Here is a 27,205-nt window from a genome sequence, read left to right on the forward strand (position 1 = left end):
TGGCTTTGAACTAATAACATACTGAAAATATGACTTTCTTAGCAGAAAAAGATCGATCTAGATTTTTTAAATAAGACTGTAACTTTTTTACACATGGGCAAGTATGTTATTTTTACTAAACAGCAAAATTTCTCACTACATCCATGGTTCAGTATAAAAAAAAGCCATTGTCAATTCAGATTTAAAAAAATTATCTCAGCAAGAGGATTAAATTCTAGTCTAGATTTATTTATCTTCCTACTTTACAAACTCTAGGTAAAGGAATCTAACAAGTTGCCAAAGAACACAGTCCCGAGCTTGAATCATGAAAGTTGATGAAGCACCTTTTGTAAGACCCCCTCCACTCTGAAACAAGTGTGTCCAGAGAAATGTTAATTAATATCATACTATTAAAGGTTATTTATATCATTCTAGAACATTTTAAGCTGTATTACAGTGCTATAATTTCTCCTTTTAAGGAAAAAGTAATAGACTGAATTTCCCTGCAATGTTCTGAAAGGAAATAAGATCATTAAAAAAAAAAAATCCATAATAACTAGAGGTTTGCTTATTTTTTTCCTGTATTTTTAAATTCCAACAAAGCATTACTTTGTATAAGGTCCTTCAGTTCAAATTCAGTGTCTCTGTTTTGATCTCTTTGTAAGAGAACTCTCTGTTCATCCATTCTTTTTGCCTGAGAACGTAAAATCAAGCTAAAAAAGTCCTCATCTGGTACCGTTGGTCCCTTTGTGGTGGCAGGTGGTGGAGCACATCTTTGATCATCTAATCTGGACCCCTGAAAATTGATGAGAAAGAGATTAAACCACAAATATTTCATTAATGCCTGTCATCCCAAGAAAAACATTTTTTTTGGCTTGTTTCAGAAATATAATCTTTAGACCTGAAACCTAATAAAACCTTTGCCATGATTTACATAATCAGAATCTAGCAAGTATTATGTAGAAGTATAACTTCATGGCTTTGCTAAGATTAATTAAGAGTCCAGGTCAAGGGGCACCTGAGTGGCTCTGGGTTAAAGCCTCTGCCTTTGGCTCAGGTCTTGATACCAGGGTCCTAGGATCGAGCCCTGCATCGGGCTCTCTCTGCTCAGTGGGGAGCCTGCTTCCTCCTCTCTCTCTCTCTGCCTGTTTCTCTGCCTACTTGTCTGTCAAATAAAATCTTAAATAAAAAAAAGTCAAGGTCAAATCTTACAGAATAGGCACTGACAAGTTTAATTTACCAAATCCTTAGAATGTTAGGTACAAAAACACTGCAGCACTACCTTACAAATACCGTGTCAGGCCAGGGGTCAGCAAACCGGAACCCACTGACTGTTTTTGTATATAATGTTTCCTTTGCATTTCACCACAATGCTCATTTGTTGGTGAACTATGTGTGGCTGCTTGCCTGCTACCACTGCAGAGTTGAGCAGTTGTGATAAAGACCATGGGGCCTGAAAAGCCTAGAATGTTTTCTGTCTAGCCCTGTCTTAAGCATTTAAATCCTTGAAGCCCAGATTTTTCTCCTTGAAGTTTTAACTTACCGAGTTTTAGAAATACATTAGAAATGTTATTGATCAACTAAAAAATACAAGCACTTAAAAGTGTGCATAGAGCATCTGGTATTGTAGCTCCAGCATGGGGATATGCGGGCTGACGTCAGAGTGCCCACTCTTGCTGGGCACTGTGCACTGACCTGCCTTCACATTTAACCCCTCAGCCCCAGGATCCTCCCAGACCTCCTTGTGAGCAGCCGCCTTGCCACGAGACACACACACACACACACACACACACCACCACCACCACCACCACCACCACCACCACCACCACACCCCGCCTTCAGGCTTCATTTCTCTTGTCCTTAAGCTGTGGTGATTTCATTGGCCTCCAACTCATCCAATACTCGGGCACTTGGGTCCCTAGACCTCTTCTGGTCTTCATTCTTTACCTCTGCCTTATCTATTCGCTCCCAAGGTCTTAGGGCAAATTTGATCACTCTCAATAACTGCATTGTCTTTACAATCATGATTTCAAACATCCTATTTTGACTGCCACCTCCAATTTTCCAGATCAGGCTAGATAGTAATCCCCCAGGAAATTTTTTTTATAATTATAAAATAAAATTTACCACTTTCACCATTTTTAAATGTATAGTTTAGTATTAACCCTATTTGGTATTCATCCTGTTGTATAGTCATCACCATCCATATTCTGAAGATTTTCGTCTTGTAAAACCAAACTCTAAATGTCTTAAACAGTAGCTCCCATTCTCCCCTCTCCAGCTGCTGGCAACCACCATTCTACTTTCACTCTGTGAATCTGACTACTTTACCTCATAGGAGTGAAACTGTATTGTATTTGTCCTCCTGTGAGGACAAATGCCTGCTTCTCAGCACAATGCCTTTGGGGTTCACCTGTGTTGTGACTTGTGTCAGAATTTTCCTCATTTTTATGACTGAAAAGTATTCCATTATGTACCTACACCATATTTTATCCATCTGCCACTGGGCACTTAGTTGCCTCTAACTTTTGGCTATTGTGAACAATGCAATATTGTGAATATTGAGCATGGGTGTACGATGTATCTGTGATTTCAATTGCTTGGGTATGTACCCAGAAATAAGACTATTGGATCATATCGTAATTTTAACTTTGTGAGGAACTACCATACTGTTTTTATTTATTTTTTTAACATTTAAGCTGAGTTTTAATCCAGAGAATTTTTTTTTAAAAGACTGTTTATTTGAGAGAGTGAAAGCGAGAGAGGTCACGGAGAGGGAGAAGCAGATCTGCTACTGAGCGGAGCGCCCAATGCAGGGCTCCAACCCAGGACCCCTGGGATCATGTTCTGAGCTAAAGGCAGTCACTTAACTGACTGAGCCACTCAGGACTGAGCCTCTTCTGTCCATTTCTTTCTTTCTTTCCTTTTTTAAAAAAGATTTTATTTATTTGACAGAGAGACAGCAAGAGAGGGACCACAAGCAAGGGGAGTGGTAGAGGGAGAAGCAGGCTCCCCACTGAGCAGGGAGCCCGATGTGGGTCTCGATCCCAGGACCCTGGAATCATGACCTGAGCCAAAGGCAGATGATTAACAACTGAGGCATCCAAGCACCCCTGTCCATTTCTTGACTGGATTATGTGTTCTTTAGATGTTGAGTTTGATAAGTTCTTTATAAATTTTGGATATTTTGGTAAGTCATTTGCAAATATTTTCTCCCATTCTGTTGGTTGTCTTTTGGTTTTGTTGATTGTTTCCTTTGCTGTGCAGAAGCTTTTTATCTTGGTAAGTCCCAGTAGTTCAATTTTGCCTTTGTTTCCCTTGCCTTTGGAGATGTGTCTAGCAAGAAGCTGCTGTGGCCTAGATCAAAGAGGTGCTGCCTGTGTTCTCTAGGATTTTGATGGATTCCTGTCTCACATTTAGGTATTTCATCCATCTTGACTCTATTTTTGTGTGTGGTGTAAGGAAATGGTGTAGTTTCATTCCTTTGCATGTGGCTGCCCAATTTTCCTAACACCATTTGTTGAAGAGACTATCTTTTTCCCATTGAATATCCTTTCCTGCTTTGTCAAAGATTAGTTGACCCTAGAGTTGAGGGTCTATTTCTGGGTTCTCTGTTCTATTCCATTGATCTATGTGTTTTTGTGTCGGTACCATACTGTCTTGATGATTACAGTTTTGTAATAGAACTTGAAGTCTGGAATTGTGATACCACCAGCTTTGTTTTTCTTTTTCAACATTCCTTTGGCTATTCAGGGTCTTTTTGGGTTCCAAACAAATTTTAGAATTATTTCTTCCAGCTCTGTGAAAAAGTTGATAGTATTTCCATAGGGATTGTATCAAATGTTTAGATTGCCCTAGATAGCTTAGACATTTCAACAGTATTTATCCTTTCAACCCATGCACATGGGATGCTTTTCCATTTCTTTCATGAGTGTTCTACAGTTTTCTAAGTACAGATCCTTTGCCACTTTATTTAGGTTTATTCCCAATTATCTTATGGTTTTGGGTGCAGTTGTAAATGGGATCGACTCCTTAATTTCTTTCTCAGTGTATAGAAATACAACTGATTTCTGTGCATTGATTTTACATTCTGCCACTTTGCTAAATTCCTTTATGAGTTTTCCACATAGAGTGTCATGTCATCTGCAAAGAGTGAGAGTTTCAATTCTTTGCTGATTCAGATGCCTTTTCTTTTTGTTGTCTGATTACTGAGGCAGGATTTCTAGTACTATGTTGAACAGTGGTAAGAGTGGACATTTCTGTCCTGTTCCTGAACTTAGGGGAAAAGCTCAGTTTTTCCCCATCAAGAATAATACAGTGGGCTTTTCATATGTGGCTTTTAGGATATTCTTTATCCCTACACTTCTTACACTGTGAAGTTTTAATTAAGAAAGGATGCTGTAACTTGTCAAATGCTTTTTGTGCATCTATTGAGAGGATCCTGTGGTTCTTGTCCTTTTATTGTGGTGTATCATGTTGACTGATTTGCAGCTGTTGAGCCACGCTTGCAGCCCAGGAATAAATTACACTTGGTCATGGTGAATAATCCTTTTAATGTACTGTTGGAGCCTACTGCTAGTATCCTGGTAAGAATTTTTGCATCATCCAGGTTTATCAGGGATATTGGTCTTTTCAGTGGGGTCTTTGGTTTGGGAATCAAGGTAATACTGGCCTGACAGAATGTGTTTGGAAGTTTTCCTTCCATTTCTATTTTTTGAAAGAGCTTCAGAAGAATAGGTGTTAATTCTTCTTTAAATGCTTGGTAGAATTCCCGAGAAGCCATGCAGCCCTGGACTCTGCTCAGGTTTTCTATTTCTTCCTGGTTCACTTTTGGCAATTTATACATCTCTAAGGAATGCATCCATTTCTTCCAGATTGCCTAATTTGTTGGCATATAGTTGCTCATCATATGTTCTTGTAATTGTATTTCCTTGGTGTTGGTTGTGATCTCTCCTTTTCCATTCATGATTTTATTTTATTGTTTTTTTTTCTTTTTGATAAGTCTGGTGGGGGAGGGGGTGTCATCGATCATACTAATTCTTTCAAAGAACCAGCTCCTAGTTTTGTTGATCTGTTCTGATGTTCTTTTGGTTTCTATGTCATTGATTTCTCCTCTAATATTAATTATTTCTCTTCTCCTGCTAGGTTTAGGCTTTATTTGCTATTCTTAAGCTCCTTTAGGTGTAGGGTTGGGCTGTGTCTGTGAGGCCTTTCATGTTTCTTGAGAAAGGCTTATATTGATATATACTTCCCTCTTAGAACTGCCTTTGCTGCATCCCAAAGGTTTTGAACAGTTGTGTTTTCATTTTCATTTGTTTCCATAAAAATTTTTAAAATTCTTCTTTAATTTCCTAGTTGACTCATTCATTCTTTAGTAGGATGCTCTTTAATCTCCAAGTATTTGAGTTCTTTCCAAATTTCCTCTTGTGACTGAGTTCCAGCCTCAAAGCATTGTGGTCCAAAAATATGCAGGGAATGATCCATGTCTTTTGGTACTGGTTGAGACCTGATTTGTGACCCAGTATGTGATCTGTTCTGGAGAATATTCCATGTAGACTTGAGAAGAATGTATATTCTGGGGGCACATGTGTTTTAGTCGGTTAAGCATCTGCCTTTGGCTCAGGTCATGATCCCAGGGTCCTGGGATTGGGTCCCGCATCTGGCTTCTTACTCAGCAAGGAGCTTGCTTCTCCCTCTCCTCTGCCTGCCACTCCTCCTGCTTGTGCTCTGTCAAATCAATAAAACTTAAAAAGAAAAAAAAAAGTGTATTCTGCTGCTTTAGGATGGAATGCTGTGTATACATCTGTGAAATCTACCTAGTCCAGTGTGTCATTCAAAGCCCTTTTTTATTTGTTGATCTTCTGCTTAGAAGATCTGTCCATTGTAGCGAGTGGGGTGTTAAAGTTCCCTACTATTGGGGCACCTGGGTGGCTCAGTCAGTTAAACATCTGCTTCCTGCTCAGCAGGGAGTCTGCTTCTCCCTCTCCCTTCCCCACCTCTCACCGTGTGCTTTCTTCTGTTCTCTCAAATAAATAAATCTTTAAAATTTTTAAGTCTCCTACTATGATGATATTATTATCAATGTGCTTCTTTAATTTTGTTATTAATTGGTTTGTATAATTGGCTGCTCCCATGTTAGGGGCATGAATATGTACAATTGCTAGATCTTCTTGTTGGGCAGACCCTCTAATTATGACATAGCATCTTTCCTCATCTCTTATACAGTCTTTGGTTTAAAATTTCATTTGTCTGAAATGAGGATTGCCACCCCGCTTTCTTTTGATGTCCATTAGCACGGTAGTGGCTTTCCACCCCCTTACTTTCAGTCTGGAAGTGTCTTTGGGTCCAAAATGAATCTCTTGCAGACAGCACATCAATGGGTCTTTTTTTTTTTTTAATCCAATCTCATACCCCCCCTTTTTAAAAAGATTTTATTTATTTATTTGATAGAAAGAGATCACAAGTAGGCAGAGAGGCAGGCAGAGAGAGAGAGGAGGAAGCAGGCTCCTCACTGAGCAGAGAGCCCGATCTGAGCAGGGCTCAATCCCAGGACCCTGGGATCATGACTTGAGCCGAAGGCAGAGGCTTTAACCGACTGAGCCACCCAGGTGCCCCAGTCTCATACCCTGTCTTTTGATTGGGGCATATTTAGCCCATTTACATTCAGAGTAACTACTGAAAGATATGAATTTAGTGCCACTGAATTACCTATAAAGTCACTGTTTCTGTATATTGTCTGTGTTCCTTTCTGGTGGTACTTTTGGGCTCTTTGCTTAAAGGATCCCCTTTAACATTTCTTGCAGGACTGGTTTAGTGATCATAAATTGTTTATTTTGGAAGTGTTATTATCTCTTCTATTTGGAATGACTTTCTAGCCAGACAGTATTCTTGGCTACGTATTTCTCATTTAGCAACCTGAATATATCATGCCAGTCCTCTCTGGCCTGCCAGGTCTCTGTAGAAAGGTCTGTTGCTAGCCCTTTATTTCCACTCTTGTAGGTTATAGACCTTTTGTCCTGAGCTGCTTTCAGGATTTTCTCTTTGTCTCTGAGATTTGCAAGCTTCACTATTATATGTCCTATTTTTACTGATTTTGAGGGGGATGGTTCTTTGTGCCTCCTGGACTTGAATGGCTTGCTTCTTTCCTCAAGATTAGGAAAGTTCTCAGATATAATTTGTCCCCACTTCTTCTGGGATCCTAATTATTCTAGTATTGTTAACTTTATGGTATCACTTATCTCTTGAATTCTCTCATGATCCAGTAGTTCTCGGTTTTTCTCAGCTTCCTCATTCCCCATCATTTTGTCGTCTGTATCACTAATTATCTTCTGCCTCATTTACCCTAGTAGTTAGAGCCTCCATTTTTAAATTGTATTTCACTGATAGCCTTTTTGATTTCAATCTTTTTAGATTTTAGTTCTTTTATTTTGTCAGAAAGGGATTCTCTAGTGTCTTCTATGCTTTTTTCAAGACCGGCTAATATCTTTATAATTGTTATTCTGAACTCTAGTTCTAACATCTTAATATCCATACTGATTAGGTCCCTGGTAAGTCAGTATTGCCTCTTGTTCTCTTTTGAGGTGAGTTTTTCTATCTTGTCATTCTTGCAGAAAGTGGCTGCCTTTCTATTTGTAGACTGCAGCAATTCTTTTTCTTAGATCTCTGGTTGAGTTCACAGATGATGGCTGTGTAGCCGAATTCCTGGGACTAGACAAAACTGAGTTCTCCTACTCTTCTGCAATCTTGGAAAATCCCACCATACTGTTTCTCATAGCAGCTTCACTGTTTTCTATTTCCATCTGCAGGGCACCAACATTTCCAACTTCTCCATGTCCTCACCAATGCTCGTTATTTTCTGGTGGGGTTGTTTTTTAATGGTAGTGTCTTAATGGGTGTGAGGTGGTATTTCATTGTGGTTTTGATTTGCATTTCTCTAATTTATGATGTTGAGCATCCCGTCATATATTATTGGCCATCTGTATATTTTCTTTGGAGAAATATCTATTTTGGTTCTTTGGGGAGGGATTGGGGAAAAGGCAGAGAGAATCTTAAGTAGGCTCTGTGCTATGCATGAGCCCCAGCATGGGGCTCTATATCATGACACTGACCTCATGACCTGAGCTGAAATCAAGAGTCAGTCACTTAACTGACTGAGCCACGTAGGCGCCTGTGTCCATTTCTGAAACAGGTTTTTTTGTAGTTTAAGTTATAGGGTTCTCTATATTCTGAATTAATCCTTTATCAGTTATATGATGTGCAGATATTTTCTGTGAGTTGCCTTTTTACTTTTGTAAGAGTGTTATCTAACGTACAAAAGTTTTAAATTTTCATGACATCCAATTTATCTACTTCTTCTTTTGTTGCCTGTACCTTTGGCATCATAACTAAGAAATCACCGCCAAATCCAAAATCTTGAAACTTTCCCCTTAATGTTTTCTACAAATTTTATAGTCTTAGCTCTTGCATTTAGGTCTTTGATCCATTCTGAATCAGTTTATATATGGTGTTAGGTAAGGGTTCAGCTTCATTCTTTTGCATGTGGATAGTTTTCCCAGAATCATTTGATGATGAGAATCTTTTCCCCATATAATAGTCCTGGCATACTTGCTGAAAATCACTAGACCACATATTCAAGGATTTATTTCTGGGCTCTCTTTCCAATTGGTATATATGTTTGTCATTATGCCAGTACCAAAACTATTTGGTAACTGTGGCTTTGTAGTAAAATTTGAAATCAGGAAATGTGAGCCCTCTTTGTTTTGCTTCCTCCAAATTGTTTGGAGTTATTTGGGTTCCTGTGGAATCTCAGGATGGAATTTTCTGTTTCTGTGAAAAACCTTATTTACATTTTTAAAAAAATATTTTTATTTATTTATTTGATAGAGATCGCAAGTAGGCAGAGAGGCAGGCAGAGAGAGAGGAGGAAGCAGTCTCCCCTGAGATCATGACCTGAGCCGAAGGCAGAGGCTTTAACCCACTGAGCCACCCAGGCGCCCCATTTACATTTTGTTAAGAAATGCACTGAATCTGGGGCGCCTGGGTGGCTCAGTGGGTTAGGCCACTGCCTTCGGCTCAGGTCATGATCTCAGGGTCCTGGGATCGAGTCCCACATCGGGCTCTCTGCTCGGCGGGGAGCCTGCTTCCCTCTGTCTTTCTGCCTGCCTCTCCGACTACTTGTGGTTTCTCTCTGTCAAATAAATAAATAAAATCTTTAAAAAAAAAAAAAAAGAAATGCACTGAATCTGTAGATTACACTCTGGATGGTATGGGCATTTTAACAATATTAAGTTGTCTAATCCATGAACACAAGATTTTTTTTCCATTTATGAGGTTTTCATGTCTTTCAGAAATATTCTATAGTTTTTATTGTTCATTAACCTCCCTGGTTAAGTTCATTTTTGGGTAGCTTACTCTTTGATATTACTGTAAGAACTGTTAATTTCCTATTTAGTCTGCTCATCATTGTTAGTGTAGGGAAACATGACTGATTATTTGGATATTTTATATCCTGTTATTTTGCTGAATTTGTTTCTTAGTTCTGACAGGGTTTTTTGTGGTTTTGTTGGTGAAATCTTTAGGGTTTTCTACATCTGAAACTGTCATTTCTGAATATAGATAACTTTTTCCTTTCTAGTGTGGATTTTTTTTCCCCTTGCCTAACTACTCTGCTAGAAGTTCCAGTATTATGTTGAATAAAGGTGGCGAGAGTGGGCTCCTTGTGTTGATCTTAGAGAACAGCTTTTGTCTTTTACCACTGAGTATGATAGTGGCTGTGGCTATTTCACAAATGACTTCTTTTTAATCTATAAATTTGCGCATGTGTACGCACACAGGGCCAAGGGCACAGGGAGACTGACAAGCAGACTCTGCTGAGTGCAGAGACCCACATGGGGCTTGAGTCCACAACCCTGAGACCTGATCTGAAATCAAGAGTCAGACACTGCGGGGCACCTAGGTTAAGCCTCTGCCTTTGGCTCAGGTCATGATCTCAGGGTCCTGGGATTGAGCCCCACATTGGGCTCTCTGCTCAGCGGGGAGCCTGCTTTCCTCTCTCTCTCTGCCTACTAATGATCTGTCAAATAAATAAAAAGACATTGCAACCGACTCTGTGCCCAGGCACCCCTCATAAATGACTTTTATTATGTTGTGGTAGTTTCTTACTATTCCTAGTTTGTTGAGTGTTTTTAACATGAAAATGTGTTGAATTTTGTCAGATGCTTTTTCTATATCCATTTAGATGATCGAGTGGGGGTTTTCCCCCCACTTTCATTCTATTAATGTGTATCTATTGATTGATTCCCGTGTTGAATCATCTCTTGATTGATTCCCGTGTTGAATTTGTTCCAGGAACAAATTCCTCCTGGGTATGGTATCAGGACAATATTGGCCTCATAGAATGATTTAGGAATAGGAAGTATTCCCTTCTCTTCAGTTTTTTTGAGGAGTAAGAGGACGGGTGTTAGTTTTTTAAATGTTTGGCAGAATTCAGTGAAGCCATCAGGTCCAGGGCTTTTCTTCGTCAGGAAGTTTTTTATTGCTGATGCAATGTCCTTATGGATTATGGGACTACTTTCTATTCATGATTCAGTGTTGGATAATTTTGTGTTTCTAGCTATTTATCCATTTCATACAGGTTATTCAACTTGCTGGCAAATAATCATTCAGAGTAGTCCCCTAAAATCATTTTTATTTTTGTGGAATATGAGTAATGTCCCCACTTTTATTTCTAATTTTAGTAATTTGAGGCTTTTTTTTTTTTTCTTACTGTAGTTAACTGTTTACCAGTTGTATAAATGTTTACCAGTTAAACTTTCCAAATAATCAGATTTAAGATTTGATTTATCCTGTTTTTCTGTTCTCCATTTCCTTCCTTCTGCTAGTTTTAGATTTATCTATGAAGTTAGGTTGTTAATTTGAGATCTTCCTTCTTACAGCTATAAAATTTTTCAGAGTACTACCTTCATTGTATCCCAAGTTTTAGAATATTGTGTTTCCATTTTCATCAGTCTCTAGGTATTTTCTAATTTCTCTTATGATTTCCTCTTTACCTACTGGTTAATTTCCACAAGTTTGTGAATTCTCCATTTTTCCCTCTATTGTTGTTTCTAACTTCATCCTGTTGGGGTCAGAGTATCTTCTATGTATGATTATGTTTTTTTTTTTTTTAAAGAGAGAGAGAGAAAGCAGGTTCCCTGCTGAGCAGAGAGCCTGATGTGGGGCTCAATCCCAGGACCCTGGGACCATGACCTGAGCCGAAGGCAGAGGCTTTAACCCACTGAGCCACCCAGGCGCCCCTGTCTTTTTAAATTGTTGAGAGTTACTTTGTGTCCGAACATATGGTCTCTCCTGGAGAATATCCCATATGCACTTGAGAAGAATGTATGTTCTGTAAGAACTAGTTAGCCTATTGCGTTATTCAAGTTTATCCACTGCCTAGTTGTACCTATTTTGAGAGGGGTCTTGAAGCCTTCAACTGTTTTTGTAGAAATGATCATTTTTCCTTTCTGTCAATTTTTGCTTCATATATATTGATTGTTATTAGGGACAATATTTCTTTTTTTTTTTTTTTTTTTAAAGATTTGTTTATTTGACAGAGATCACAAGTAGGCAGAGAGAGGAGGAAGCAGACTCCCCACTGAGCAGAGAGCCTGATGTGGGGCTTGACCATTGGATCATGAACTGAGCCAAAGGCGGAGGCTTTAACCCAGTGAGCCACCCAGGTGCCCCTAGGGACAGTATTTCCTTCTTTTTTTAAAAAAAGATTTCTTTCATTCATTTGACAGAGAAAGAGATCACAAATAGGCAGAGAGAGAAAAGGAGGGAAGCCAGTTCCCTGCTGAGCAGAGAGCCCGATGCGGGGCTCAATCCCAGGACCCTGATATCATGACCTGAGCTGAAGGCAGAGGCTTTAAACCCACTGAGCCACCCAGGTGCCCTGGGACAGTATTTCTTAAAAGCCATTGGGCTTGTTGTTACTTTTCAGTTTCATATCTTTCATTTCCTTACTTCCCTCTTCGATGCACCGTAGATTCCAAAGTCCCTAACTGAACTAACTCCGTGGTGTGCTTCTCTCCCAGTCTATCCTATTCTGTCAAAATACTGACCTTGATTAAATCTCTGTATCCTTAAGTGGTTAGACCTCAAGAAAAAAAACACCACTGTACTGACCTGTCTTATTTCTGTGACTTATTCAAATGAGTCCTCAGAGTAGCTCAGTACTTCTGTTACTTTCCCCTGCTCAATATGCTTTCAGTTTCTGAAAGAAACTATGTTTTCCACAGTTTCCACTAATGTCCCTACTTCTTACTTTGCTAAGAAAATAAAAGCCACCAGAGAGAATTCCTACACTTACCCCCAAATCTGTACACATAATACTCTGCTCTCCTTCTCACCTGCGTAAAAACTTTGATTATTCCATATTATGCCACATCACCTATTCCTCCCTCTATGATCATTTCTATCAGCATACATGCGGTATTAACTTCCAAAGTAAGAAAACGCACTTCTATCTCCCCTTTATACTTTCCATTTTCTCAACCCCCTCAATCCTTTGTCCCCATCATGTCACTAAAAGAGTATCTTTCAAAAAGACTAATAATCTCCATGTTGCCAAATCTCATAGATCAGCCCATCATCTTACTTGGCTTCTTAGCAATGTTCTTAAAACACTTTCTTCAGTTTGCTTCTACCACTGTCTGGGCTGACTGCTGCTTTGCTGGCTTATCTTACTCTACTCAGTTAGATTTTGGAATGCCCAGAGCTTAGTCTTCCTGTTTCTTTATTCTTTGGATACTGTCTTATCAAGGATTTAATACCAGCTATATGCTGATGACTCCCAAAATCTCCATATCCAGTGGCCTACTCAACATCTCTACTTGAGGATCTACTTACGTAACTCAGATTTACATATCTAAAGTAGAACTGTTTCTCCTCTTGACTTCTCCATTTCAGTAAACTGTACCATTCACTGACTAAAAGATAGGAGCCTTCCTTGATTCTTTCTTATACCCTCCATCCAATTTATTAACAGGTCTTACCCATCAACCATAACTTCAAAATATATCCCTATTCTGACTGCTTATCATCACTACTACCAACTGCTACACTAATCAGAGTCATCTTTTACCTGAATTACCCATATTGGTTTTTCTACCTGGCTTTTCTGCTAATACCCTTTGCCACTCCACATGCTTTCAGCAGTAGCCAAAATGATTGGAATACAAGAACCTCATCATGGACTATAAGATAGAGGCTGGTTATTTCTCCATCCTGATGTCCTACCACTCTCTTACCCTTTATTCACCCCATGCCAGTCACACTGGCCACCTTGTCATTCCCTAAGCCTGCTAAGCTTTTATATCCAAGAAGAGATCTATTATCTCGGCATGGAACACTTTCATTAAATCTTCACATGCCTGTTTCACCTCTTTCAGCGCTCTCTGTTAATATGCCAATACTGAAACCTCTTTCCTAACCACCACCATCCCTGGATACCCCAACTCCTGTATCTTGCTTTAATTTTCTTTATAGCATGTTATCAGTACCTGACATAGAATATCTATGTACATGTATATACATGTACAGACTTACTCTCATACTAAAATGTAGGATCCTTTAAAAGCCAAGTATGTCTCAAATGTCTAGTGCAGAGAACACAATAGGTGCTCAATAATTTTCTGTTAATTGAATGAGAGATAGGTAGTATATGTATCATCATCTCATCATTTTATGAATGAGAAAACACAGAATTAGGGTTGGGCAGAGGAAATGTCTCTTCAGTAAAAATGACTATTTTTCTTATGGTCCTGTTCAAGTTATTTGAGCTATTCTTTAACCATTTTGATAAATAATTATTAAAATAACAAAAAAATGAAAGCTATCTCAATATGTGCATTACTCCTAAAGTTCTCTAGAGAGGGCCCCAGCTAGACTCCCCATAGTAATGCCTGGCTGATCCCAATGCTTTTTCCTAACATTTAGGAAAGAGGGGCTCTTCTCTAGGTCTCCTTTTACACCACTCAGTCTATTCACCACCACAGCTCAGAGTCATCAGCAACATCTCACCTCGCCTCACCACTAAAATAATACAAGTAAAAAGCCATCACAGAGATCTGTAGTGTGTGATGGACCCCTAAATAATAAGTGTGTCCCTAATACAAAATGAGCCCTTCCCAAATTAAAATTAGAATACTGACAAAGCTCCCAGTAGCATCTGAGCCATACACAGACTGTCATAAATATGCATACATACTTGACATTTTACAAGGATGTCAAAGAAGTCTTCATCAGGTTCTTTGTTGTCATTAGTCATCAGGTGTCCAAGTACAGACTTATTGTTGTTTTGTGTCAGTCGAAGCCCCGGCAAATTACTGAAACTGGCCCTTTGGTCATCGAGACGGCGGCTCTGTGAGCTGGCAAGAAGATCTAAAAACTCATCCGTGTTGGGGGATACCATGGAAACAGATGGTGCTATGAATCAGAAAAAAGTCCATAGCATTACAAAAATATTTAAGCACACTTTTAAACACATACAGTTCCTTTCGGCCTTGTTCAGTCCCAACATCCACTCTGTCCCCCTGAATCACTGATAGGCTGGGGCCTGACTAGACAGGCAGGGAGGGATGAAAGAAGCCCAGAGTACTTCAGATGATCCAGTTCGATGTTACTTAGATTTGACTGTATTTCCTTTTATCTAATGTTCACTCAAAATGTAACTTTACAAGGGGTGCTGGCTCAGTTAACTGCCTGCTTTTTGATCTCACGGTCATGAGTTCAAGCCCTGTGTTGGGGTCCATGCTGGATGTGGAGCCTACTTAAAAACAAAACAAAACATACTTTATAAGATCTGGAGCTAGATTTTGGAAGGTAATAAACTTTCTTAGATAATTTCTCACGTGAGAATGAATGAGACTGTTTTTATCCTATGCCCTGGATAGGAAGAGTTAAGTGTTGCTGGTAAGTTAAGTCCTAGTCTGTGGCAGAGGAAGTCTTTTGGTAGCTGAAGTAGGAAATTGAAGTAACCCATTTTAGACCTTTCTAAGGTGCAGGGAGACCTTAGCCTCAGCCTTAGTCATAGGTACCTCTTCAGTCTGTCTCGGCTTTTTTTTTTTTTTTTTTTTAAGATTTTATTTATTTGACAGAGATCACAAGTAGGCAGAGAGGCAAGCAGAGAGAGAGAGAGAAAGGAGGAAGCAGGCTCCCTGATGAGCAGAGAGGCCCATGTGGGGCTCGATCCCAGAACCCTGAGATCATGACCTGAGCTGAAGGCAGAGGCTTAACCCACTGAGCCACCCAGGCAGCCCTGTCTCGGCTTTTTAAAATCCAGATAGGATGCATTTTTGTTTTATATAGAATTATAAGATATGTATAACTTAAATTTTTTCCCCTCACTATTTTTACTTTTAAAGTTAGATTTTTTGGGGAGCCTGGGTGGCTCGGTGGGTTAATCCTCTGCCTTCGGCTCAGATCATGATCTCAGGGTCCTGGGATCGAGCCCCACATCAGGCTCTCTGCTCGGCAGGGGGCCTGCTTCCTCCTCTCTGCCTCCTCTCTGCCTGTGTCTCTGCCTATGTGTGATCTCTGTCTGTCAAATAAATAAATAAAATCTTAAAAAAAAAAAATAAAGTTAGATTTTTTTCCCCAGTTCCAAAGAATCTAGGGAGACAGTATGCTATAGTTAGTAGAAAGTGCAGTGGACTAAAATACATATGAACCTAGGGGAACTGAAACAGAACTTTGTTTTGAACTGAAGAAATACCAGCATTTCCAGCACACCTGGGTTCAGGCTCATTTACTGTACTTGCTCTGATGAGAACTAAACTCTCAGAAAGAAATCACAAGAATATCACAAGGAACTTTATTAAAACTGGGGGAGAAGCAGAGATAACTCACTTTTTAGCATCACTCTAGGGGGAGTGGAAGAAGCTGCAGTTGAAGCAGGCCCACAGCTCTGTTCTTGTAAGCAGCACCTCTGATCATCCATCCGATTGCTCTGAAATCGGCTTACCAAGTCAAAGAATCCTTCATCGCCAATAGTATTTGTACTGACTTTCTGAAATATTGAGAGAAAATCTGAATATTCCAGCATTATCATTCCATATCATGAATGGAATGATATCATGATACATGTGCAAAAGGTAAAGAATGAAGATTAAAAATAAAAATTGACACTTTCATTATAAAGAATTCAAGATGGCAACCTTGGTAATAGAGTTATTCCAATCCAACTAACAAAAGGCATTTCTAGTTATGTATAGGTTTTTTTTTTTTTTTTTTTTTTTAAGATTTTATTTGACAGAGGGACAAAGATCACAAGTAGGCAGGAGGCAGGCAGAGGAGGGGGGGGAAGCAATCTCCCTGCCAAGCAGAGAACCCGATGTGGGGCTCGATCCCAGGACCCTGGGATCATGACCTGAGCTGAAGGCAGAGGCTTAACCCACTGAGCCACTCACACGCCCCTAGTTATATATAGTTTTTAATCCTTATATTTCCAAGGCTAAAGAAATGTACCTCAGGGAGCTTTTGCCTTCAGCTCAGCTCATGATCCCAGGGTCCTGGGATCCAGTCTTGCCCTGGGCTCCCTACCCAGTGAGGAGTCTGCTTCTTCCTCTGCCTGCCACTCCCCCTGCTCACACTCTGTCTCAAATAAATAAATAAATAACTTAAAAAAAAAAAATGTACCTCACACTCTGGGGAATTGCTTCAAATACTGAATGAATTTATATAACTTCATTCAGTATTCATTATATAAATTCATTCAGTATCTGAAGCAGTTTATTTTTAAATAGGCTCAAAGTTCAGTTCTAAGATTCTACAACAGAATTTGAAAGTAAACTAATTTAAGAACTGAAAACTAAGAATAGTGATTTCCAATTTCCAATTGAAAACTAAGAACTGTGATTTCCAAGTCCTTTATTAAAGATGTGGTCTTGAAAAAATATATAACTTCAAATAAATGAATATTTGGGGCAGAGGGAAGCCAGTCATACTTTACTTGGAAAGCTTCAAAGCTTAAAATGACAGTTGCAGTGTTTAATAAAAAGTATTTTGTTTTTTCATATGATGTAAATATTATAGTAGAGGTACATTTTATAGGCCTTAGGAGAAGGGCAGAACTAATTCTTAAGGGACAAGAGAAGTCTGTAAAAAAAATAAAATAAATAAATAAAAGACTAACACAATATTCCCAAAAGCTGTCATTGAGAAATGGACTTGGTAATTTGAAGAATCATCTTTGTAATTTATTTTGATTCTTTTATCAGAGTATAACTTAGCTAGATTAGAGATACTCCAGAGATTTTATTTCTTAATTAACTTGTTTCTTGTTTCATCAGAATAGTTTTAGTAACTGTTATAATTTCAGTATAAATAAACAGAAGTTGATGCTAGCGGATACTGTTTTAAATTAGTATTTTAAAATCCTTGATCATCTAAATTTCATTTGCTTAACTTCTAAGCTGAAAGAAGGACAGTTTTACTGGGAGACACTCCAGTAAATAAAAGGTAGTATTTTTGAAAATAGGGACAACTACTGTCCAAAGCAATGAAACAACATGAATGGAGAAATTATAGTTTCTAGCTTTAAAGACAACAGAAAGAGGGAAATATGGAAGACTTCTTTGAATAAAAATGGCATTTTGTATTAAATGTCCAATATAAATTTCCAAATATTCAGTTCCAGTATAAGAATACTAAAATGTAGATACTCAAAACCTTATTTTATACATACTCTCTGAGAATTTGGAATTCGGTGATCAATGGAATTACTGGCATCCTGGAGAACTTTAGTGGAGGAATTAGTTTTGCATTTTTTCCCCTTCAATCTGTTGACAAAGAGCAGCTTCGCAGAAGGTTTGGCAATAAGAGGCTTTTGTTTAGCAAGAATTTCACTGTTCCAGTTCTGTACCTACAAAATTATAAATATAAAAAATGGAAAGCAGGACATGAATAAAAAAACAATCTCTGGTTTTCTATAATATTAACCTGCCGTCACCACTCATTTTGTGTGGAGGGGCAGCTAGATCTCTTAAATTCCTTTTTGCCAGTGTGTCTCACTGTTTTCAACAGCTTGTACCAAATGTATACTGTGGATTTCTCATTACCAAAACATAAAATGGTGGCTTTTAAGAACTTAAGAAAACAGTTTGTCAAAATCCCATAAAAATAAAATTTGAATGGTCAGGGAAAGAGCAAATTTTATTCTGGATGTGAGTTAGTTAATCTGTTACACCTGGAAATTTTGGATGCACATAGAATTTTTAACTGTAGAAATTAACATTATTAATTTATATATAAATTTAAAATTAAAAATAAATTATTAAAATTTATATAAGCAATAGTAATTTTTGGTTGATATTTTTTGTTTTCACCAGCTACTAATTCTCAATAGGCAAAACATCTAATGAGCAATTTATATAGGCCTAGACCTAGTTTAAATATACTTAACCTCTAAATAGCAGACTCAATATAACCTAAATAGCAGACTCAATATAACAAATATTCACTCTGTGGAAAGGGAAACCTACAGTATTTACAGTAGCTATGTGACATTTGCGGCTTAAGTGTTTGCAAGTAAGTCCAAAAGTCTATGTTATATAATAACTAATAATTTGATAAAACACATTTTTTTCATGGTTATACCATGAGGCACAAATTAGAGTAAGTCCTATTCCTGAGGCTATCATACCTGACACAGGCAGCTAGTGAGCGACTAAGCCAGCTCTCTGCATCAAATGGAGCCTCCCCATACCCTGAACCACCCCCCCCACAGGCCCCCATTCCTTTTCTCATACAGGTGATAAGGGGAAATTATTGCTAGAGTGGACTTCAGGGTCTACTGATTCAAGAAAAACTTAAATGGCCCCAGATGTTAGAACATAAAACCCACCTATATCCCAAGTGTTTCGAAATGTGAAAAATTTTAAATGTTTCCTATATACTTACTTGGACCTTTCAACAAAAACACTGAAGAACACAGACTGGAACGATGTCCTTAAAATTACGAAGGAAAATTATTTCCAGCCAATAATTCCAATGTAAGTGGAACTACAATCAAATGTGAGAGTAGCAAAAAGGCGTTTTCTGACATCCAGGGTCTCAAGACCTCCCTTCAGTTACACTCTTTCCCAAGAAGCATCTCTAAGACAGACATCTTTTATCTTTATATATGTTTCTTTACTTTCTTGAGACTAATGAAATAACTCAGTGCAACTTTATGATGAGGAAAAGAAAACAACTAATTCCAAACATATTTTAAAGATAAAACTTGTCATTATTTGGCTCTTGGAAAACTACAGGGTTGAATTTGGTTAGCTGTTTGTTTTTTTTTTTTAATATAATTTTTTTATTATGTTATGTTAGCCATCATACAGTACATCATTAGTTTTTGATGCAATGTTCCATGATTCACTGTGCATAATACCCAGTGCTTCATGCAATATGTGCCCTCCTTAATACCCATCACCGGGCTCACCCATCCCCTCACCCCCTCCCCTCTTAAACCCTCAGTTTGATTCCTGGAGTCCACAGTCTCTCATGGTTCGTCTCCCCCTCTGACTATCCCCACTTCATTTTTCCCTTCCTTCTCCTAATATCTTCCATGCTATTCCCTATGTTCCACAAATAAGTGAAATCATTTGATAATTGTCTTTCTCTGTTTAACTTACTTCACTCGGCATAATATTCTCCAGTTCTATCCATGTTAATTCAAATGTTGGGTATTCACCCTTTCTGATGGCTGAGTAATAGTCCATTGTACATACGGATTACAGCTCCTTCATCCATTCATCTGTTGAAGGGCATCTCAGCTCCTTCCACAGTTTGGCTATTGTGGACATTGCTGCTATGAACATTGGGGTGCATGTGGCCCTTCTTTTCACTACATCTGTATTATGGGGGTAAATAGTAATGCAATTTCTGGGTCATAGGGTAGCTCTATTTTTAACTTTTTGAGGAACCTCCACACTGTTTTCCAAAATGCTGCACCAACTTATGTTCCCACCAACAGTGTAAGAGGGTTCCCTTTCTCTACAACCTCTCCAACATTTGTTGTTTCTTATCTTGTCAGTTTTTGCCATTCTAACTGGTATAAGGTGGTATCTCAGTGTGGTTTTGATTTGAATTTCCCTGATGGCTAATGATGTTGAATATTTTTTCATGTGCCTGTTATCTATTTGTATATATTCTTTGGAGAAGTGTCTGTTCATGTCTTCTGCCCATTTTTTGAATGGCTTCCTAGACAGCCACTAATGAGACTGAGCAGCGAACAAAAATTATGCAAAAAAAACAAGAGTCCAGGTGGGAGAATTCTACTAAACATTGAAAGAAGAAATAATGCCTATTCTCCTGAAGCTGTTTCAAAAAATAGAAATAGAAGGAAAACTTCTAAACTCATTCTATGAGGCTAGCATTACCTTGATCCCAAAACCAAGTGAAGACCTCATCAAAAAGGAGAATTACAGACCAGTATCTCTGATGAATATGGATGCCAAAATTCTCAACAAGATCCTAGCTAATAGGATCCAAAAGTACATTAAAAGGATTATCCATCACAATCAGGGATTTATCCCTGGGATGCAAGGGTGGTTCAATATTCACAAATCAATTGATATGATAAAACAAGTAAGAGAAGAGACAAGAACCACACAGTCCTCTCAACTGATGCAGGAAAAGCATTTGACAAAATACAGCATCCTTTCCTTATTAAAACTCTTCAGAGTGTAGGGATAGGGGGAACATTGCTCAATTTCATAAAAACCATCTATGAAAAGCCCACATTGAGCTTTTCTCAATGGGGAAAAGCTGAGAGCCTTTCCCTTAAGATCAGGAACATGACAAGGACGACCACTCTCGCCACTGTTGTTCAACATAGTACTAGAAGTACGAGAAGTCATAGCAACACCAATCAGAGAAAAGGAAAAGATACTCAGATTGGCAAAGAAGAAGTCAAACTCCCTCTCTTTGCAGGTGACATGATACTTTGTGTGGAAACCCAAAAGACTACTCCCAAATTACTATAAGTCATACAGCAATTCAGTAACCTGGCAGGTTACAAAATCAATGCACAGAAATCAGTTGGTTTCCTATACACTAACAATGTAACAGTAGAAAGAGAAATTAGGGAGTTGATTCCATTTACAATAGCACCAAAACCTTAAGATACCTTGGAACAAACCTAACCAAAGAGGGAAAGGATCTATACTACAGAACACTTACGAAGGAAATTGAAGAAGACATGGAAAGATGTCAAAAACATTCCATGCTCATGGATTGGAAGAATAAACACTGTTAAAATGTCTATGCTGCCCAGAGCGATCTATACTTTCAATGTCATCCTGATAAAAATACCAATGGCCTTTTTCAAAGTGCTGGAACAAACAATCCTGAAATTTGTATGGAACCAGAAAAGACCCCAAATCGTCAAGGAAATGTTAAAAAAGAAAAAGCTGGGGGTATCACGTTGCCTTATTTCAAGCTATACTGCAAAGCCATGATCTCCAAGACAGCATGGTACTGGCACAAAAACAGACACATAGGTCAATGGAACAGAATAGAGAACCCAGAATCCAAGAAATGGACCCTCAACTCTGTGGTCAACTAATCTTTGGCAAAGCAGGAAAAAATATCCAATGGAAAAAAAGACAGTCTCTTCAATAAATGGTGCTGGGAAAATTGGACAGCTCTATACAGAAGAATGAAACTCGACCATTCTCTTACACCATACATAAAGATAAACTCTAAGTGGATGAAAGACCTCAATGTGAGATAGGATTCCATCAAAATCCTAAAGGAAAACATAGGCAGTAACCTTTTCAGCAACTTCTTTCAAAACATGTCTCCAAAGTCAAGGAAAACAAAAGGAAAAATGAACTTTTGGGATTTCATCAAGATAAAAACTTCTGCATAGTAAAGGAAACAGTCAACAAAACAAAGAGGCAACCCATGGAATGGGAGAAAATATTCGCAAATGACACTACAGATAAAGGGCATGTATGCATGATCTATAAAGAACTTCTCAAACTCAACACCCCAAAAAAGAATCTGGTTAGCTTCTTAAAGGAATCTATGGTTAGTACACAGCTGGGCACAAGGTAGCAAATTAATTTCGCTACTTATTAGTATGTTCCTCAAGAATAAGAAAAAGAGGCTTAAATTGACTTAAAGGTTTTTTTTTTTTTTTTTTAAATAATTTGCAGATTGGACAGCTTTGAGAACTGACAAGGTAAGAGGTAGATATTTGGGGGAAATCATGACGTCTTTCAGTTTTTGAACAACTCTGACTGGAATAAAAAAGATACTGGATATAAGTTCAAATCAATTAGATGTTAGTCTTTTGAAAACTATTCTCACAAAAATGTCAATATTAAAAAAACACATGCTTGTAATAATAGGGCAGAGAAATATTTAACATGGAAATGATATATTAAATATGCATTATAAAATATATCTTTAAATATGACAGTATTCATACAAAAACGCAAGATGAATAAAAACCAAAATAACAATAACTGGGAGGTGGGATTACTGATAATTTTAATTTCCTTGTTGAAATTTTCTAAAGTTATTATAATGAACTTATTTTATAAGAAGCATTTTATATAATATACCATAAAAGAACAACCACCTACTTTAACAATGTAAAATTAAGTTAAATGAAGGTGTAAGAAAGTAGCCTAGATTTTTTTTTTCAAAAACCTTTTTCCGGGGTGGGGGGGATGGGTGGTATAGGTGATGGGGATTAAAGAGTACGCTTAGAGGGGCACCTGGGTGGCTCAGTGGGTTAAAGCCTCTGCCTTCGGCTCCAGTCATGCTCCCAGGGTCGTGGGATCGAGCCCCGCATCTGGCTCAATGCTCAGCGGAGGGCCTGTTTCCCCTCCTCCTCTTTCTGCCTGCCTTTCTGTCTACTTGTGATCTCTGTCAAATAAATAAATAAAATCTTTAAAAAAAAAAAAAAAAGAGTACACTTAGAGTGATGAGCATTCAGTAATGTATATATAAGTACTGAATCACTATATTGTACACCTGAAACTCATAACACTATGTTAACTCTCCTGCAATTAAAACAAAAAACTTAATAAAAAATAATAAAGACAAAAATAAGCTCTAATTATAAAGTCCCTTCTCTCTTAAAAAGAAAAAAAAAAAAGCCTAGACCAAGATCTTGAATAAAAAGTTATCTGTCAGTTAAGAAAATGCTTTTAAGAAATGCAGCCAGATGGGGCGCCTGGGTGGCTCAGTGGGTTGAAGCCTCTGCTTTCGGCTCAGGTCATGATCCCAGGGTCCTGGGATAGAGCCCCACATTAGGCTCTCTGCTCAGCAGGGAGCCTGCTTCCTCCTCTCTCTCTCTGCCTCTCTGCCTACTTGTGATCTCTGTCTGTCAAGTAAATAAATAAAAAATCTTAAAAAAAAAAAAAAAAAGAAATGCAGCCAGAAAAACTAGATTGATCATAAATATTAACCTTGCCAATAATTTTGCCATTACTTAGTTGGGGGAGAAAAAAAAAAGCTTCCTAACCTTTTAAAATTTTTTCTTTTAATTAAAATATACATGTACATGTTAAAGTATTCAAACAGTTCAAACTATATATAAAGTAAATATCTCTCCTAACTCAGACACCCAGTATTTTTCCCAGAAGCAACTATTCTTAGCAATTTTCTTACATATGCTTCTGGAAAGGTTTTATGCATCTACAAAGGATATCTATGCATAATGCTCTTCTTGAACAGGTGGCATCATACTACACACATTCTTTTTGGACTTATACTTTTTTCCTCATTCTTTTTAAAGGAAAATTTTAAAGTGATACCTATACAAGACAAGGTTTATAAGTTATAAGTTATTTAAATATTTGATTTTAACAGTTCAAGAAATTTAAAACATAAAAGTTGCTAACCTTTTCTGGTGTTAACTTCATAAGTTCCATGTTTTCCATACTGTGTCGGCGTCCAAACTTGGGGCGTGCACCTTTGAAAAAAAAATTAATTCAAATAAACCTGGGAGCCCTTAAGAGTACAGCATCACTAGGTTATTCAATTTTAAAGTCTGTTACACAAGCCCATATGGAAGGAGGAAACTTGTACAAACACGTATTCTTTTAAGAATAATAATTTTCCATACCAAATACAAAAAAATAGAATATCCACTCCCTCCAAAATGCTTTGATGTATGGAAGCTACATTTTGGTTGGAAACTAACTTTGGTTCTAACATTACCCATTAATTTAGAAAAGGCATTTTATAATAACTGGTTATATACTATCCACAGACTCTTAAAAGAAAAAATGAGAAGGACAAATCCTGTATGATCTCACTTATAGTGGAATCTTAAAAAAAAAAAAAAAAAACCCAAACTAGGAAAAAGAGATCTGCTTATCAGAAGCAGAGGGGATTAGGGGAGGGGAACGTGGTCAAAAGGTATAAACTTTGGTTATAAAGTAAATATGTACTAGAGAATATAATATACAACATGACGACTATAGTCAACATTGCTCTATGATACTTAGGGAAGCTGCTAAGAGGGTTTATCGTAAGGATGTTCATCACGAGAAAATCAAGCCATCTTGCTTGTACACCTTAAAATTAGTCATGTATATCATTTTTCAATAAAACTGAAAAAAATTTCAAATTAAATAAAGGAGGAAAAAAAGCTGTACGGCAGTTTAAGTAAGTAAAAACCTGAAGAAAAGGCTTTAGAGGGTGCATGGGTGGCTCAGATAGTTAAGCGTCTACCTTTAGCTTGGGTCACGATCCCTGTGTCCTGGAATAAAGTCTTACATTGGGCTCCCTGAGCAGGGAGCCTGCTTCTCCCTCTGCCTCTCTCTGTTTTTTATGCATAAATAAATATTTTTTTAAAAAGGCTTTAGGCCTTCAGTTTTGAGCTAATAATCAAAATAACATCCTTAGTACTATATCTTGTTCCTTTTTTTTTTTTTTTTAAAGTAGGCTCCATGCCCAATGTAGAACTTGAACTCATGATCCCAAGATTAAGAGTAGCATGTTCTGGGGTGCCTGGGTGGCTCTGTGGGTTAAAGCCTCTGCCTTTGGCTCAGGTCATGATCTCAGGGTTCTGGGATCGAGCCCCGCATTGGGCTCTCTGCTCAGCGGGGAGCCTGCTTCCTCCTTCCCCCTGCACCCCACCCCGCCTGCCTCTCTGCCTACTTGTGATCTCTGTCAAATAAATAAAAATCTTAAAAAAAAAAAAAAAAAAAAGGTCGCATGTTCTATTGACCGAGCCAGCTAGGTGTCCCTGTTGTAACTCTTTCCTAAGTCACTCACTTTCATTTTAAGATCACATTAAATGTTAAATTAAAACTTTCTCAAATTTCTTTTTAATAATCATTAAAATAGAATTTTCATATCCATTCAATATTTTAAAGATTAAGCAATATTTTAAAGACATAATATAAGGAATATATGATACCTAATACCCAGCTTAAGAAATAAACCATTATCAACACATTAATTCCTCATCTATGTGACTCTTCCTATAACTTGCCTCCTCATGGTAATTTTTAAATTTTCATTACATATGAATAGCTCTCTAAGCAACATAGCTTATGATATAGTAAATAAATGCTCTCATAGTTTATGTATCATCTAACTTGATTCCTTTGAGAAACCTTACGTTTGAGAGATTCAGCCAAGTTGCTATGTGTAGTTTAGTTTAATTTTCATTGCCATTTTAGGACTAGGAAATTCTTTATCTGTTCTACTAGGGACAGATTTATAGGTTGATTCCAGTTTTTTAAAAAAAATCATATAAATAAGTACTACTACAGAAATTCTTGGAAATACATCTTAGTGGCATGAGAAAGAATTTCTTCCAGTTTGGCTATCAGCAGTATGCGTATGCTTACTACATTCACAACTTTCCCAGAATATTGCCAGATTGTTCTTGAGAGTAGATATATTTCTGTCACTGTCAGCACTGAGTAAGAGTTTCTATTACCCACATCTCAATACTGGTATTCTCAGACCTTTTAATTTTTAGCCACCTCATAAGTTTCCAGTATTAACCTCACTGTCGTTTTCCCTGATTAAATGAGTTAAATATCTTTTCATATATTTATGGGCTATTTGTATTTCTTCTGTTCATCATTTTGATGATTTTTTGGGGGGGTTATCTGTCTTATTTTTAATTTATAGGCATTTTAAAAAAGATTTTATTTATTTATTTGACAGGCAGAGATCACAAGTAGGCAGAGAGGCAGGCAGAGAGAGAGGGGGAAGCAGGTTCCCCGCTAAGCAGAGAGCCTGACGTGGGGCTCAATTCCAGGACCCTGGAACTATGACCTGAGCTGAAGGCAAGGCGAAGCCAGAGGCTTTAACCCCCTGAGCCACCCAAGTGCCCCTAGTCTTTCTAAAGAACCAAATTTGTAGTTTTCAAAATCTCTCTATTGAATCTTTGTTTTAATTTCATTAACTTCTGTTACTATTTTTTGCCTTCTACTTTCTTTTATTTTTTGTTTTTACATTTGTTAAAAAAGATTTTGTTTGTCAGAGGAAGAGAGAGGGAGAGAGAGCATAAGCAGGGGGAGAAGCCAGCTCCCCACTGAGCAAGGAGCCCAAACTGAGACTAGTCACATGTGACTCTTTTTTTTTGGGGGGGGGCAGAAAGAGAGAGAGAGTGTACATGCAAGCACATGCGCACTCAAGTAGGCAGAGTGGCAGGCAGAGGAAGAGGAAGAAGCAGGCTCTCTGCTGAGCAGGGAGCTTGACATGGGGCTTAGTCTCAGGACCGTAGGATCATGACCTGAGCTGAAGGCAGCCAATTAACTGACTGAGCCACCCAGAGGCCCTTAACTTTTTAATTAATTATAATTAATAATATTAAGAATTAATTTCCACTTTTGCTCTAGCCACACTGCAAGTTCTCAAGAGCCACATATGGCTAGAGGCTATTGTACTAGACAGATTAGATCTACAATATTTCCATCTTCACAGAAAGTTCTATTAGAAGCACTCATCTAGGGGTACCTGGGTAGCTCAGTCAGTTAAGTGTCTGCTTTCAGCTCAGGTCATGATCATAGGGTTCTTGGATTGGGCCCTGCATCGGGCTCCCTGATCAGCAAGTAGTCTGCTTCTCTGTCTCTCCCCCTGGCTCATGCTTGCTCCCTCTGTCAAATCAATCAATCAATCAATCAATCAATCAATAAAATCTTGGGATGCCTGCGTGGCTCAGTTGGATAAGCGTCTGCCTTTGGCTCAGGTCATGATCCCAAGGTCTTGA

The 27,205-nt window shown here is 38.0% G+C and overlaps 1 protein-coding gene across 2 annotated transcripts in view; it reads right to left on the minus strand.

Annotated features, from left to right (window-relative positions):
- Nucleotides 1-207: 207 nt before the first annotated feature.
- GPSM2 (G protein signaling modulator 2) overlaps nt 208-27,205 on the minus strand; it is a 58,091-nt gene continuing 31,093 nt past the window's right edge. For both annotated transcript variants that reach the window (XM_004769662.3, XM_004769661.3), the window contains 5 exons: nt 23,871-23,941; nt 17,708-17,884; nt 15,871-16,030; nt 14,231-14,448; nt 208-775 (listed from right to left, as the gene is read on the minus strand). In XM_004769662.3, coding sequence (XP_004769719.1) covers nt 548-775; nt 14,231-14,448; nt 15,871-16,030; nt 17,708-17,884; nt 23,871-23,941 — 854 coding nt within the window. In that variant the 3' untranslated portion in view covers nt 208-547. The remainder of the gene's footprint in view (nt 776-14,230; nt 14,449-15,870; nt 16,031-17,707; nt 17,885-23,870; nt 23,942-27,205) is intronic.

Source organism: Mustela putorius, unplaced genomic scaffold (genome assembly GCF_011764305.1).
Source record: "Mustela putorius furo isolate JIRA1106 unplaced genomic scaffold, ASM1176430v1.1 tig00000585_pilon_pilon_pilon, whole genome shotgun sequence".
Lineage (NCBI taxonomy): Eukaryota > Metazoa > Chordata > Mammalia > Carnivora > Mustelidae > Mustela > Mustela putorius.